This window comes from Narcine bancroftii, chromosome 14 (genome assembly GCF_036971445.1).
Source record: "Narcine bancroftii isolate sNarBan1 chromosome 14, sNarBan1.hap1, whole genome shotgun sequence".
Classification (NCBI taxonomy): Eukaryota; Metazoa; Chordata; class Chondrichthyes; order Torpediniformes; family Narcinidae; genus Narcine; species Narcine bancroftii.
Window position 1 is genome coordinate 7,930,119 of NC_091482.1, and position 13,739 is coordinate 7,943,857.

The window sequence follows — 13,739 nt, forward strand, 5'->3', positions numbered from 1 at the left end:
TCATGATCAAATTAATCTTGGAAATAGGAACAGAAAATATATCAGGAAAAACGATGTAATTGCTATTTTTCCCACATTTTAAAGAGATCATGGGTTATTGGTGAAAACAGAATAAGACAAGCCTGTCCTTTGATCACTTCTCAAACCTAATTATATGGTATTTTGCAACTAATGAAAATTTGGCCTTCCAAGCCAAATGCTTGTCAATAAAAGCAAAAACATCACTGTATTCTGGTCATAGGAGAGTGAGAAACCATAACAAATCATTTATGGCTGAAGTGTCACGATGTCAAGAGCACACAACCACAAATATATAATTGAAAATGTTAAATCAACATTTAAAGATAGTAACCTACCTTCTCTTTGCTTCAACACTGGACCCTACAATCACCACTAAAATAAATGGGGTCTTGGATCACGCTCAAGGTATGCCCTGCGCCAAGTTCAGAGCGGCAATTCCCCGGCAAAATCCTGGGAAGACCCAGCAAGATTGAACAAGCTGGCTGACTGCATTTTATACATCCGCCCACACATCTTAGATTCCTACATTTGACAATGGGATGCAAATTTCACATCTGGTGGCAAGGGTGAATGAGATCTGGCCCATCTTCCCTTGTGGTTTTTGGAAAAGCTCACGGACCAAGGGAAAGGTTTTAAAATACAAAAGTCTGCAGGCACAGTGATTGAAGTAAAAACAAAATGCTGGAGAAAGCAGGTCAAACAACGTCCTTCATATAGCAAAGATAAAGATGCACAACTAACGTTTCAGGCTTGAGCCCTTCTTCAAGGTATGAACAGATACTTTGATGAAAGGCTTAAGCCCGAAACGTTGGTTCTGCATCTTTCTCTTTGCTATAGAAAGTACACTGTTTGACCTGCTGAGTTTCTCCAGCATTGTTTGTACAAGAATAGTTTTGCTGGGGTGCTAACATCATTTGGATTTCAGCATTTGCGTTAACTTTAAGTACTTGCATTCAAAATACAAAATACTGCAGATTGTGGATGATCAGAAAACGCTGAAAATCCTCAGACCATCTGCAGAACAGAAAAATCTCTCTCCATAGATTTTTTTACCCAATCTATTTATATTCAGATCTTTTACTTCCTGTGCCTCAGAATTATTTAAAACATCATTGCAAATGAATGTACTTTAATGCTGCAATGCTTGATCATCTACACCTACCCATCCCTCCATCGAGATTGTTTCCCAGTGGCCATGACAAGTGCCCATCGCTCCAAGCTTCAAAATTGAGAGACTTACCTGTCCATCTTCAATCTTAGTTTTAGGATAATTCAGAATTAACTTGGTAGCATGTTCCCACTTTGCATGGGTGTCTTCCCAGGCCTAAAAGCAAAACAAATTTGCGTAGTAAGGAAAGAAAAATGGTGCAAATGTTAAACATATGGCCCATTTGTCAATATCCAAGTTTGGCTGTCGCAGATGGGATTAGAAAGCAGGCCTTGTCTTCACCAGAGTGAAGTGTTGTTGAGCTTTATTTACAAATATCATTCCAAATTCCTACAGCGTGCACTGCAGAAGAAAATGTGGTAGACGTAACTGAGATTTTGAAGCGTTTGAGCTTTAACGTTCTACGCTCTTCTTTGCTTCTGCAGCAATGTAAACACAATTTGGATCCAAACCCAATTAAAAAGATCTACTTCTGTTAAGACTAACACAGCTTAGTTTACAGCAATTCTCTTGGTGGATACATTATCAGTGACAGCATCGAGTCCACGCTGCTGAAGATCCAGCTGCGCTGGATGGGTCACGTCTCCAGAATGGAGGACCATCGCCTTCCCAAGATCGTGTTATATGGCGAGCTCTCCACTGGCCACCGTGACAGAGGTGCACCAAAGAAAAGGTACAAGGACTGCCTAAAGAAATCTCTTGGTGCCTGCCCCATTGACCACCGCCAGTGGGCTGATATCGCCTCAAACCGTGCATCTTGGCGCCTCACCGTTCGGCGGGCAGCAACCTCCTTTGAAGAAGACCGCAGAGCCCACCTCACTGACAAAAGGCAAAGGAGGAAAAACCCAACACCCAACCCCAACCAACCAATTTTCCCCTGCAACCGTGTCTGCCTGTCCTGCATCGGACTTGTCAGCCACAAACGAGCCTGCAGCTGACGTGGACTTTTACCCCCTCCATAAATCTTCGTCCGCAAAGCCAAGCCAAAGAAGAAGAACATCAAACTTAACAGCACCGGAACAGAATGGGTCAAAATGCCTCTTCTGACAGAGAATTCCATGAGCCTATCACGTTCTGTATAATTTAAAACATTGGCTAACAAATTTCCTTTAAAGTATTTCCCACTCTCACCTTAAACCTCTACTCCCTTGTATTTAACAACCATCCTGGGGAAGAAGGACCCACTGTTGACTCACTATCTCCCATAATTTTAGATATCTCCATCTGATTGGCACACCGCTTCCAACAGTGCAGAGAAAACCTCGTCCAACCTCTCCTCATAGTTAATGCACTCCAATCCAAGCAACATCCTGTTGAACTTCTTCCGCAATCCTCAAATTTGGCAACCAGAAGTAAAGACAATGCAGAAGGAGTTTGTGTATGAAGCCAAAGGAAGTGATTGAGGTCCTTAACTGGTATTCACCATGGAGAAGGAATGGATGATGATGTGATTAGAGCAGGGTATTTTGATATTCTAGGGCATGTCAATAATGAGGAGGCGGAATTGTAAAGCATCTTGAAGAACATCAAAGTGGATAAAGTCCTCACGATACTAAAATAATTTAGGGAAGAGAATGTTATGTATAAACTATGATTGAGCCAATTCCAAAATAGTCGTAAAACAGGGAAGAGGCCATTCACCCCACTGTCCATGCCAATCATCGAGAACCCATTGGCAGTGATTCAATTTATTATTCTTCCCACATTCCCACTGAATCCCCATCCTTCACATAGTTCTACCACCCATCTGCACATCAGAAGCACTTTACAGCAGCAAATTAAACTATCAACTCCCAAATCTTTGCCAAGTGGCAGGAAACCAGGTGTCACAGTTAGAGCGACATTAATGCAGTGTCTGTGACCTGGGTTCAAATCTGGTTTTTCCATGTTTGCGAGGGTTTTTTAACAGTTTCCTACAGGGGTTGTAGGTTAATTTGGGTGTAATTATGCCGCACGGGTTCAAATGCCCGGAATCGACTTCAACCATGTTATACTGTATAATAATCAAGTTTTCTGGACCAATTTTTCAGGTCAAATTTGGGATTTTGGGGGGGTGTCAACTTTACACGGGTCATACTTTTGACCACAGTAAGTACCTGGGTTGTTCAAGGCGGGGGGGGGGGGGGGGGGGGGGGGGGTGAGCTTGGATGGGCGGGACCAGGTGGTAAAGCTGTGGTTGAGGCAGCCGGAGCTCCGATGGGTGGGCAGTTGAGAGGAAAAATTGGGGTGGAGTGGGGGGAGGTGTTCACTTTACCCGGGTCATATGGAAAACATGCGATATCTGGGCCAAAAAAGGAGAGTGGAATTGACCATGACAATGGAATGACTATTATAGGAGTATACACAGTAAATAAAAAAATTTTAAACAGTCACGGTAAGAACGTGCAATCTCCCTCTAGAATGCACCAGAGATCAGAACTGAGCCTGGGTCACACAGGCAGTGAAGCAGTGGCTCCACAAGTGGCACCAATTCTCCGCCGCAAAATATTGCGTTAAACTGCAAACGTGTTCATTAAATAAAATGTCCAAAAATTATTTAGTCAAGTATGTGACTCCCTATTCAGCTAAAAATCTTTCACGAGATGAGGGCAAGGCTGGCAGAATGATGTATGGCTGTACAACTCTTGCATCTTCCTCCACATTCTGCTAAACAGCCAGGCCCTCAATTGGCACTGAACCACAGGTTGCTTTAGAGATTTTTTTTACTCAAGTCAGAATCGCCTTTGGTAGAACCCGTTAACATTCACAATTGCAGTCTCTGTTCATTTCTACGATAACACACTCTGCTAAACTTCACTGAGGAAAGAGCAATTTTTCCCACTCATTAAAATGAAAACCATCCTAAAGTTTGAATCAAACACTGCAACTTATAAATGCTTAATCATCTCATGCTGAAATGCCAACCACCAGCTGAAATTCTTCTTTTTCTTTCTTCTTCTTTGGCTTGGCTTCGCGGACAAAGATTTATGGAGGGTTATGTCCACGTCTGCTGCAGGCTCGTTGGTGACTGACAAGTCCGATGCTGGACAGGCGGTTGCAAGGGAAAATTGGTGGGTTGGGGTTGGGTGTTGGGTTTTTCCTCCTTTGTCTTTTGTCAGTGAGGTGGGCTCTGCGGTCTTCTTCAAAGGAGGTTGCTGCCCACCGAACTGTGAGGCACCAAGATGCACGGTTGGAGGAGAGATCAGCCCACTGGCGGTGGTCAATGGGACCAGCTGAAATAATGCACAATAGAAACAGGCATTTTCCAAACATATCACATGAATGCGTATATCTTACCTCAGTATTGCCTGCTGTTGGATGCTCTATCCTCCTCAACAACGCCATCACCCTTTTTTGAAGAGCTGCTCGCCCTGTAAATTAACACAAATCTATACATATCAGAACAATAAACAAGGTCACAAGAACAAAAAGTAAAAGCCATCATCTCGATGCATGAAGCTGATGAAGTCGACTGCAATAAGAAAGACAACTTCTCAGTTATTTTACATTGACCTCTGATTTTTCAACCATGAACGGTGAAAGCAGGTATAAGAGCAAGTCTTTAAAAGCAAATCAGTCTCATCAAAATTGCAGAAATGCATGTTGTTTTCCATCAAGATCAGCATTTAAATTTGATTGGACATTTGAATAAAAGGACATCTCTTTAGAACAGAGATGAGAAATTTCTTCATTCAGAATTCGTTGCCTCAGATGGCTGTGGAGGCAAGTCATTTAATATACAGGTATTTAAAGCAGAGGTTAACAGGTTCTGATCAGTAAGGGTGTCAAAGGTTGTGGCATTGAAAGGAAAAGTACATCAGTCATGATTTGAATGGTAGAGCAAGGGCAACATGCTGAATGGCCTAGATCTGCACCAGTGTCTCATCACTGGGGCAGGGAAGGAACATTACTGAACTGGGTAAAATGTTAAATCTTAAAATGATCTCAAAGCAGAATATTTCAGTTCTTGAACTATTCACCGCCTCGATTAGCACAAGCTACATCCAGTGCTCCCGGGCAAGATCTCAGTCTTCATCCATTTCAATTAACCTGTTCTTTATAAATTTACCATACAGGATGCCAGAAAATTCAAGGGAATTAAGTTTTCCAGTTTCCAAACTTCTTTTGTTTAATAAGTTGAACTATGAATGGAGCTTCATTAACCAATATAGTGTTGACATAAATATACCTGTTGACATCATGTTGCTGACTGATGCAAATTCCATGAACGTGTTATAATTTGGGAGGATGCTCTGGACGGGCACGTCATCAACCCCGCACCTGATATCAGCTTCCTCACAAAGGTGCCGAAAACATGACATGGAGACCAGAACTGCTTCTATGTCCGGACTCCAGAGGAACATGTAGAGTGTCACCTCCAGTTTCGTCTGTGCTTGACGACAAATTGGGATCCCGCTGCCAAGTGTGGCACTTTCCTACATTGAAAATTTCAGCTTAAGAATCAAAGCAATAAGCAACTACAGAATAATTCGAGCAGTTTTTAAAGACATCGATTGTTATTCTACACCTCCAGCTTTTTATAAAACTTCCAATTCTCCAATCACATTATAACAGAATATTTTTCATCTTTAAACATAGAAACATAGAAAAAACATAGACATAGAAGATAGGAGCAGGAGTAGGTCATTCGACCCTTCGAGCCTGCTCCGCCATTCAACGAGATCGTGGCTGATCTTAAAGTTCAGTACCCCATCGCCGCCTTCTCTCCGTAACCTTTAATACCCTTATACTGAAGAAATAGATCTAATTCCCTCTTAAGTAGATTTAATGAACCTGCCTCTACTGCCCTCTGTGGCAATGAATTCCACAGATTCACCACCCTCTGGGTAAAGAAATTCCTCCTCATCTCGGTCCTAAATGGTTTGCCTATTATCCTCAAACCATGGCCCCGGGTTCTGGATTTTCCCATCATTGGAAACGTCCCATCTGCATCCATTCTGTCCAGTCCTGCCAGAATTTTATAGGTCTCTATGAGATCCCCTCTCAATCTTCTAAACTCCAGCGAGTACAATCCCAATTTGCGCAATCTTTCCTCACAAGTCATTCCTGCCATTCCAGGGATCAGCCTGGTGAATCGTCTCTGCACTCCCTCCATTGCAAGAACATCCTTCCTGAGATAAGGTGACCAAAACTGCACACAATACTCCAGGTGGGGTCTCACCAAGGCCCTGTACAGCTGCAGTAAGGTATCCTTGTTCCTAGACTCAAACCCTCTTGATATGAAGGCCAACATACCATTTGCCTTTTTAACTGCCTGCTGTACCTGCATGCTCGCCTTCAGAGACTGATGTACAAGTACCCCTAGGTCTCTCTGCACTTCCCCATCTCTTAATCTATTGCCATTCAAATAGTAATCTGCCCTCCGGTTTGTATTACCGAAATGGATAACCTCACATTTATCTACATTGTAGTGCATTTGCCATGTATCTGCCCAGTCCCTCAATTTATCTTTAATCCAGCTGTAGTGATGCAAACACTCTGAAGCACACAGTAAAGTCAATCATAAGTTCATGATTTTATCTCATTATTCACTGATCTGAAAAAGTTAGGAATCCATTGTAAACATTTTCCCCATGAGGATACAATACTGAAGATCTTGCTGTGGAATAAAAGTGACTCAAGGGCAAAACAACCATAATTTGTGACATCATGAGTCAAGTCCTTCAATTAGCCCAGTTTCATTTATATACATTGTTATTCAAATTGAACCACCTTTTTTGTAAATGAAAGCTCTGTGTAGTAGAATTTTGTACACCTAATCTTAACCAGCTCTGCTATCATACAAATATTCCTCAAGCCCCTCTCAAATCCTCCTCTCCCACCCAATTTACAAGATTTAGTGCATCGGAGAATAGTATCAATTTTAGGTGTTACTTCCAAAGCATTTTTTTTAAAACTGTGTAAAAGGCCAAAATAAATGCACTGCTCATTCAATCAATGAAAACAAATGGCCAAAATGTTTTTTTTTAAATGAAAATTTTAAAAAATTACAAGACCATATTTTTCAAGGGAAGCAGCACCGAGGAAAAGATGTTTCAACTCAACCACAGTTCTCACAAATGGTCGTCAAGTTCAAAGTAACTCTCGCTACACAAATGCCACCTGACCAGTTCAGGAAAAAAAAATTGAACAATTGAAGTCAAGAAAGAGAATAGACACGGATGATCTGGGACCTTGGAAGAAAACATCCTTATTCAAATTAGCAAACAACAAATGCAAAAACTAACAAGATCTCTGAAGTCCATGTAATGGTCTTGCCGTCGGCTCATGGGGTTCCGAGGAAAGGATGGGGGGAAATCAGAGGTCCTAATGTGATACTAGTTTTGAAATCTCATCAAACTCAGCAAATATAGAAACCCACTGCATTACTGCAAAATATATTTTCCTAAAAAGGTGATAAACACTGAAAATACATGATACATCAACACTTGAAATGAGGTTGGGTTTTATCTGTATTCGAAAAAAGCAGAGAGAGCAATTTATTGTTTCAGAATGACATGTGTTAGGTCTGCTTTGTTCATGAATGAGTGAGACAAACACCAGACTGAGTCGAAATCAGGGTTCTTTGTTCTTTATTACCGGATTGTAACACTTGCAACTAACCATGTTAGTCGGAGAATGCATTCTGCCGTTATCAGCAAAATGGTGATTTTTTATACCCTTGGATACGTGCTTAGAACATCATCATATCATTACTTGTCCAATGACTAAAACTGTTGCTATCCTTTCCCTGCTAGCTTCCTGCCTCTCAATCCATCAATGTCTCTCTTATCTTGTAAGTACAAGGATGCATTCACATCTTGATACAGCCCTGTACAGGGTAACTCCTTACACATTCCCATCTCATGATGTTTTACCTTACACATGGCAATGCTTGGAGGTCTTGATGAAGTGAGAAAGCAAAAAGGTACAGACTGCTTATTTCTAAATTCTTACCAAATTAAAACATCATGGATTATGTTTTATGAAGGTGAGATTCCAGGTTAAAAGTTCAGAATTGAAAATCTGAACTAGAATCAAAACACTTTGCCTTCGTAAATCCACCGTAAAATTAATATACTACGCAGAATCCATCCACAAAATTAATTTTATCGCCTTCTCGGTAAGGAGGTCACATAAAATGTGGATATATATTTCCCAAATGTAGCAATATCATTTTCATTCTGCTAAGAGAGCTCCAGTTTTGCATCTGTCCAGCAAGCAACCCACATTTCTGATCTGCTTGCAAATACTATACTTGGCATTGACAGAGCCTGGCATTTTTCTTCTCAAACCTAAAATAATCAATCTACTATAAAATGAGTTGAAAATAAAAACACAAAATGGTGGAAATATTCAGCAGGTAAGGCACTGTGGGCGTGGGGGGGGGGGGGGGGGGGAAATTCTCTGCCATCCTACACCCCGGGGCAAAAAAGTTCTCTGCCATCCTATTCTTGCACTGCAGCAACAGAGAACATTAATAGAGAGCCTTCATGATGAGCTCATCAATGGCTCACATGAAGGAGACTTGGTATGAATTGTCTGAATTATGGATGTTGAACAACCCATGTTGAGCTGGAGAGGAGTGGATAGAGGTAAAAGAAAAAGCTGAAGGCTGAGCCAGTATCATCAATCATTCCCTGAAAACTACCCCCTCACCAAATACCAAAGTCAAATTGCAGCTAACAACAATTAACCCACTTAAGAATTTCCTGCTGTAGTACCTTTTTAAGTTTAAATTTAAACATATAGCACAGTAACAGGCCCTTCTGGCCCACAAGCTCATGCTGCCCAATTACACCCAATTGACCTACAACCCCCGTACGTTTTGAAGGGTGGGAGGAAACCAGAGCACCCGGAGAAAACCCACGCAGACACGGGAGATGGTAAAAATTCCTTACAGACAGTGCGGGATTCGAAGCCCGGTCACTGGTGCTTTGCGCTAACCACTGTGCTAACTGTGTGGCCCTTTTGTGCCCAAGAAGTATAGTGAAAAATTACCCACAAAGATGATGGAGCTTCTCATCCCTTAAAAAGTATCATGCCAATGTTTATGTTATTGAGCAATAAAACGGTATCACGTCATCATTCTTTCACGGGGTGGGGCAATATAGTAAGCTTTAAAAAAGTCAGTGAAATGGTGAAATGTTCTGGAGAATATTACCTTATTCTTCAGTAGAAATTTATTCCGACAAATTAGAATTTCCCGTAACCACTTGAGAATTTCCGTGCTGTTTAGCACCTGGTGAGCAATCAATTTCTTACAGATGAAGAACAGAACCTGAGAGCTGTCAATACAAAACACAATAATTAGAAAGAATATATCCATTTCAAATTGATTCGAAGTGTAAGGTGAAGGAGAATTACATCACTTCTGCGCAGAGAAATGAAATCGCACTCACGGATAGCAAGTAAAATGCTGATAGAATATTGGCCTTTATTTCGGGGGGTACGGATAGGGACGTTCTGATGCATCCTTACATAATATTGGCAAGATTGCACTGAGTTTTTGTTCCCATATTAAAAGAACAATAGGCCTGCATTGGAGTCAGTGCAGAGAGCATTCATTACTTCGATTTCTCCATGAAAAAGCAGATTTATAAAGAAAGATTGAGCCTAATCATTGCAGTATGGAAGAATGAAAGGATGCCACACTAAAACAAAGGGACTCAACAAGACGGATATTAAGTGAACGTTACCCCCCCCCCCCTCCCACCCCCACCATCTGTATCTAGAACTGAGGAGTCCAACTTCAACATATCACAAGATGTAGGAGCAGAAGTAGGCCAATCGGCCCATCTTGTCTGCGCCACCATTCTATCATGAGCTGTTCCATCCTCCCAGTCAGCCCCTCTCCCTGGCCAGATGATGGCCACCACAAGATTGAGCGGAGGAGGATTGTTTTTCTCATATAATTGTATTTCTTTGGAATGTTCTGCTCCAGAGATTTGCGAACACAGAATCATTGATATTCAAGAAAGAGAAAGGAAGACACTTCAACTACAAGGGGCACGGGTAGAGAACACAGTTTGGATAGCACAACAGATGGAACTGCTCCAGCACAGTGACAGCACCCCAAATTCAATCCTAACCCTCACTGCTGTCTGCGTGGAGTTTGGTCGGTTGCCATGGCCGGCCCCAAGGGGGAGATCTGCAGGTATCTCCCCCTTAAATAAGTTATTTTGCCCCTCCCCCCGTCACTTGCAGCACTAGCATTGCTAGGATCACGTGGTCTCGTCTCCGCGTGATATAAGCATGCGCATTTGTCTGTTACGTCAGAAGGAGGGGGTGACGGCAGTGCAGAGAGGAGGTTCGTGGCAGGTATGGCACCCACCTCCCCCCCCACCCCGTTCTGCGCTGAGTGAGTTTTCGAACTGCAGTTTGTGTCCCCTAATGCCCCCGATTAGACTTATTCTGACGCTGCTGAAGATTTCCACCCCTGTCACCAAGGCGTGCAGGTTGAAAGGTTAAGTGGCTGCTGCGCACACTACTCCCGGTGCGTAGGCAAGCAGTAGAATCTGAACGCTTTCATGGGAATATGGGGAGACTGGAAAGAATGTAGGATTGGCAGATGTGGATGCTTTGTGGCCACTACGGATTCAATGGGTTAAAGGGTCTGTTTCAGTGCCTTTAAAAAGATGTTGTGCTAAAAATTTGATCATAGTTTCACTTTTCAATGGAGCGAGATAAAGTCACTGACCGATGCACGACTACTTCTCCTGGTTTGTGCCATGCCTGGGGCTGGAAGGAGCACAGCTCAATTTGTTTCAACATGAAACCAATTGGAAACATTTCCATCTGATGGTTCGTTTCCACCCAAGAACAGATATCAGGCTCTTCAACTCTTTGCCCTAGCCTAACCACAAGATCACTGGTGACCATTGTATTTTTGCATTGCCAGCCGACTTTGATTATGTATTATCTATTTTCATTTCCTTTTCTATTTACTACTTTTTAACCTCTTCATAAGTGTTGTGCGGTTTATGTATCTGGTCTACTTGCATGTCAATAAACTTTATTCATTTATATCACTAAAGCATTTAGAAATTAGGAAAATTGATTATGCTCTTTGGAATTCACTGAAACAGGTTGACAACCAAGACTTCAATGCACACTTGGCAACAATCATTTGAGGTAGATTTTTTTTTCCAAAACCTGAATGATCCAATCACCAAACAGAGAAGTTTGTATGTGTCAAAATGACAATTCTGTGCTCAATGTCAAGTTATCCAGACTTGTGAAAAAGATAGTTTTATACAAGGTGTGCGAAAGCAACTTGTTAATTGAAGGTCCATTTTCTGATCATTTCACTCGAATGATTTGGATGCCAATTACCTCTGCATTTTGCCAAGCTACTTCAGTGAAACAACACTTCTGTTTGGTGTTTTTTTTTTACTTTCTCATTGCAACTATCCTCTCATTGGAAGATTAAATATTTCTGTTTTTGAGTTGGTTGCTTAATTCATCAGATTTAAAAATAGCAAATGTGGAACATGTATGGCGTCCAATGAATTTTGACCCAAATGATTATATGTACAGGGAATAATCGTTCAGCAATCTAATAGCTTCCATTCATTTTCTGCTTCAGTTTATCAATAAAATTAATGTCTTTCATAAACTGGGACTTATTAAAAACATATTAAGTGTAGCATAATTATTTCACAAGCAAAATGAAACTAAACAGTTATCCTGATCAAAGAAAAAGCCACTCCTCACAAAATACTCAGTTAAAAATTTGGAATGAAGGTATGCTTGCAACGCAAATTATTTCAACTGTGCCCAAATGTTTTTAATCAGTGGGATACCTTAACAGGCAAAATATGTACTTGTTCTTTACAATAAAAATACTAACTTCCACAAACAGGTAAATGGGGCAACATTTGGTTAGTGCATTGAGGATGGTTTCTTGAAGCAGTATACAACAGACATACAGAACGGTAACAGGCCATTTCGGCCCACAAGTCCGTGCCACCCAATTAACCCTGGTAAATTTCGAGCGGTGGGAGGAAACTGAAGTCCCCAGGAAAACCTACACAGACAAGGGGAGAACATACAAACTCTTTACAGGCAGCACAGGATTCGAACCCTGGTCCCGATCACTGGCGCAATATGTAAATAGTCCAATCAGAAATGGGGCCAGACTTTGTATTGGGAAATGGGCCTAGCCAACCAAACGGAGTTTCAATGGGAGAACATGTTGAGAATAGTGTTCACCATTCAAGACAGTTACAAATCAGGATGAGCTTGGGCCTTTAAGAAAGTACTAAATTGAGAGAGGACATATTATGACATTATTAGAATTTATTACGAGAGCCCAGGACAGGCATGCACCAGTGAGCAGGAAGAACAGGGATAGCAACTGAAAGAAACTTGGAAATCTTGAATTTAGTCAAACAGGAAAAAAAGCAGCATATGCAAGGATTAGGAAGCTGCAATCAGATGGAATTTATAAAGGTGGCTGAAAATAACTCAAGCCAGGGCATTAGAATGGCCAAAAGGGGCCATGAATTGTTTGGAGTGCAGGACTGGAGAAAATGAAAGGAATTTTATACTATATTAAAAGAAAGCACGTGACTAGGGAGAGAACTTGATCCCTGAAGAGGAAAAGGGGGGTGGTGGGGGAGAGAGAATTTATGCTTGGGCTCAGAGGAAATGAGTGAGGTATTAAATGAGCACTTTTCATTGGTGTTTACCAAGACATTCAAAGTTTAGATTTAGTATCAGTGTGCACGCACAACATCACATGCAACCCTGAGATTCTTTTACCCACAGCCCAAGCTACTTAAAGGTAGTGCAAAACACTGTACTCAACAAAAGATGCATATGCAAAAGAGAGAAATGTCAATGAGAAGGAAGTACAAGGCAAAACAGAAAGAAAAACACTCAATAATAAAGTCCAAAGTAAGTGTCCTTAAATGAGTGTCTGATTGACTTGGTTGTAAGAGTCTGATGATGGAGAGGTAGCAATTGGAGGACAGTAATGGAGAGCACATGAAGAATGCACTGGGCATTTTGAAATCACAAAAGAGGTGGTTTTGGATCTTTTGAGACACATAATAGAGGATATCCCCAAGTTTTGGTGGGATCATATATCCCAGATTATTAAAAGAGGCAAGTCAAGGATTGATAGTGCCTCGACCATCATCTTTGTGTCCTCACTAGCAATAGGCGAGGACCCAGAGGACTGAAGATTGTACCTTTGTTCAAGAGGAGAAATAGGAATAATCCAGGAAGCCTTCACATCGGTGGTTTGGAAACTACTGGAGAGGATAATTGTGGATAGGATTTAGCACATTTGGCCAGATTAGGAACACCTAGCAGGACTTGGCACTGGATAGGTCATATCGTTCAAACTTGAAAGTGTTTTTTTTTGAGGAGGTGACAAAGGCGGAAGTCATGATGGGCACATGTGTGTGGCTTTCTCCAGAATGTAGGAGGTTGAAGGGCAACCTGAAAATTTATTAAATCGTGAGAGAAGTTGAGAGGGTAAAGAATGCCCCAGGGCAAATGTGACACACAGAAGAGAACCTGCACTTAATGGGGAAAAGGAAAATTAAGGGAGATGTGCAGG

The 13,739-nt window shown here is 41.5% G+C and overlaps 1 protein-coding gene across 9 annotated transcripts in view; it reads right to left on the reverse strand.

Annotated features, from left to right (window-relative positions):
• Nucleotides 1-13,739, reverse strand: part of LOC138749437 (neurofibromin) — a 277,305-nt gene that overhangs the window by 165,256 nt on the left and 98,310 nt on the right. For all 9 annotated transcript variants that reach the window (XM_069910754.1, XM_069910751.1, XM_069910749.1 and 6 more), the window contains 4 exons: nt 9,333-9,456; nt 5,358-5,604; nt 4,466-4,539; nt 1,262-1,345 (listed from right to left, as the gene is read on the reverse strand). In XM_069910754.1, coding sequence (XP_069766855.1) covers nt 1,262-1,345; nt 4,466-4,539; nt 5,358-5,604; nt 9,333-9,456 — 529 coding nt within the window. The remainder of the gene's footprint in view (nt 1-1,261; nt 1,346-4,465; nt 4,540-5,357; nt 5,605-9,332; nt 9,457-13,739) is intronic.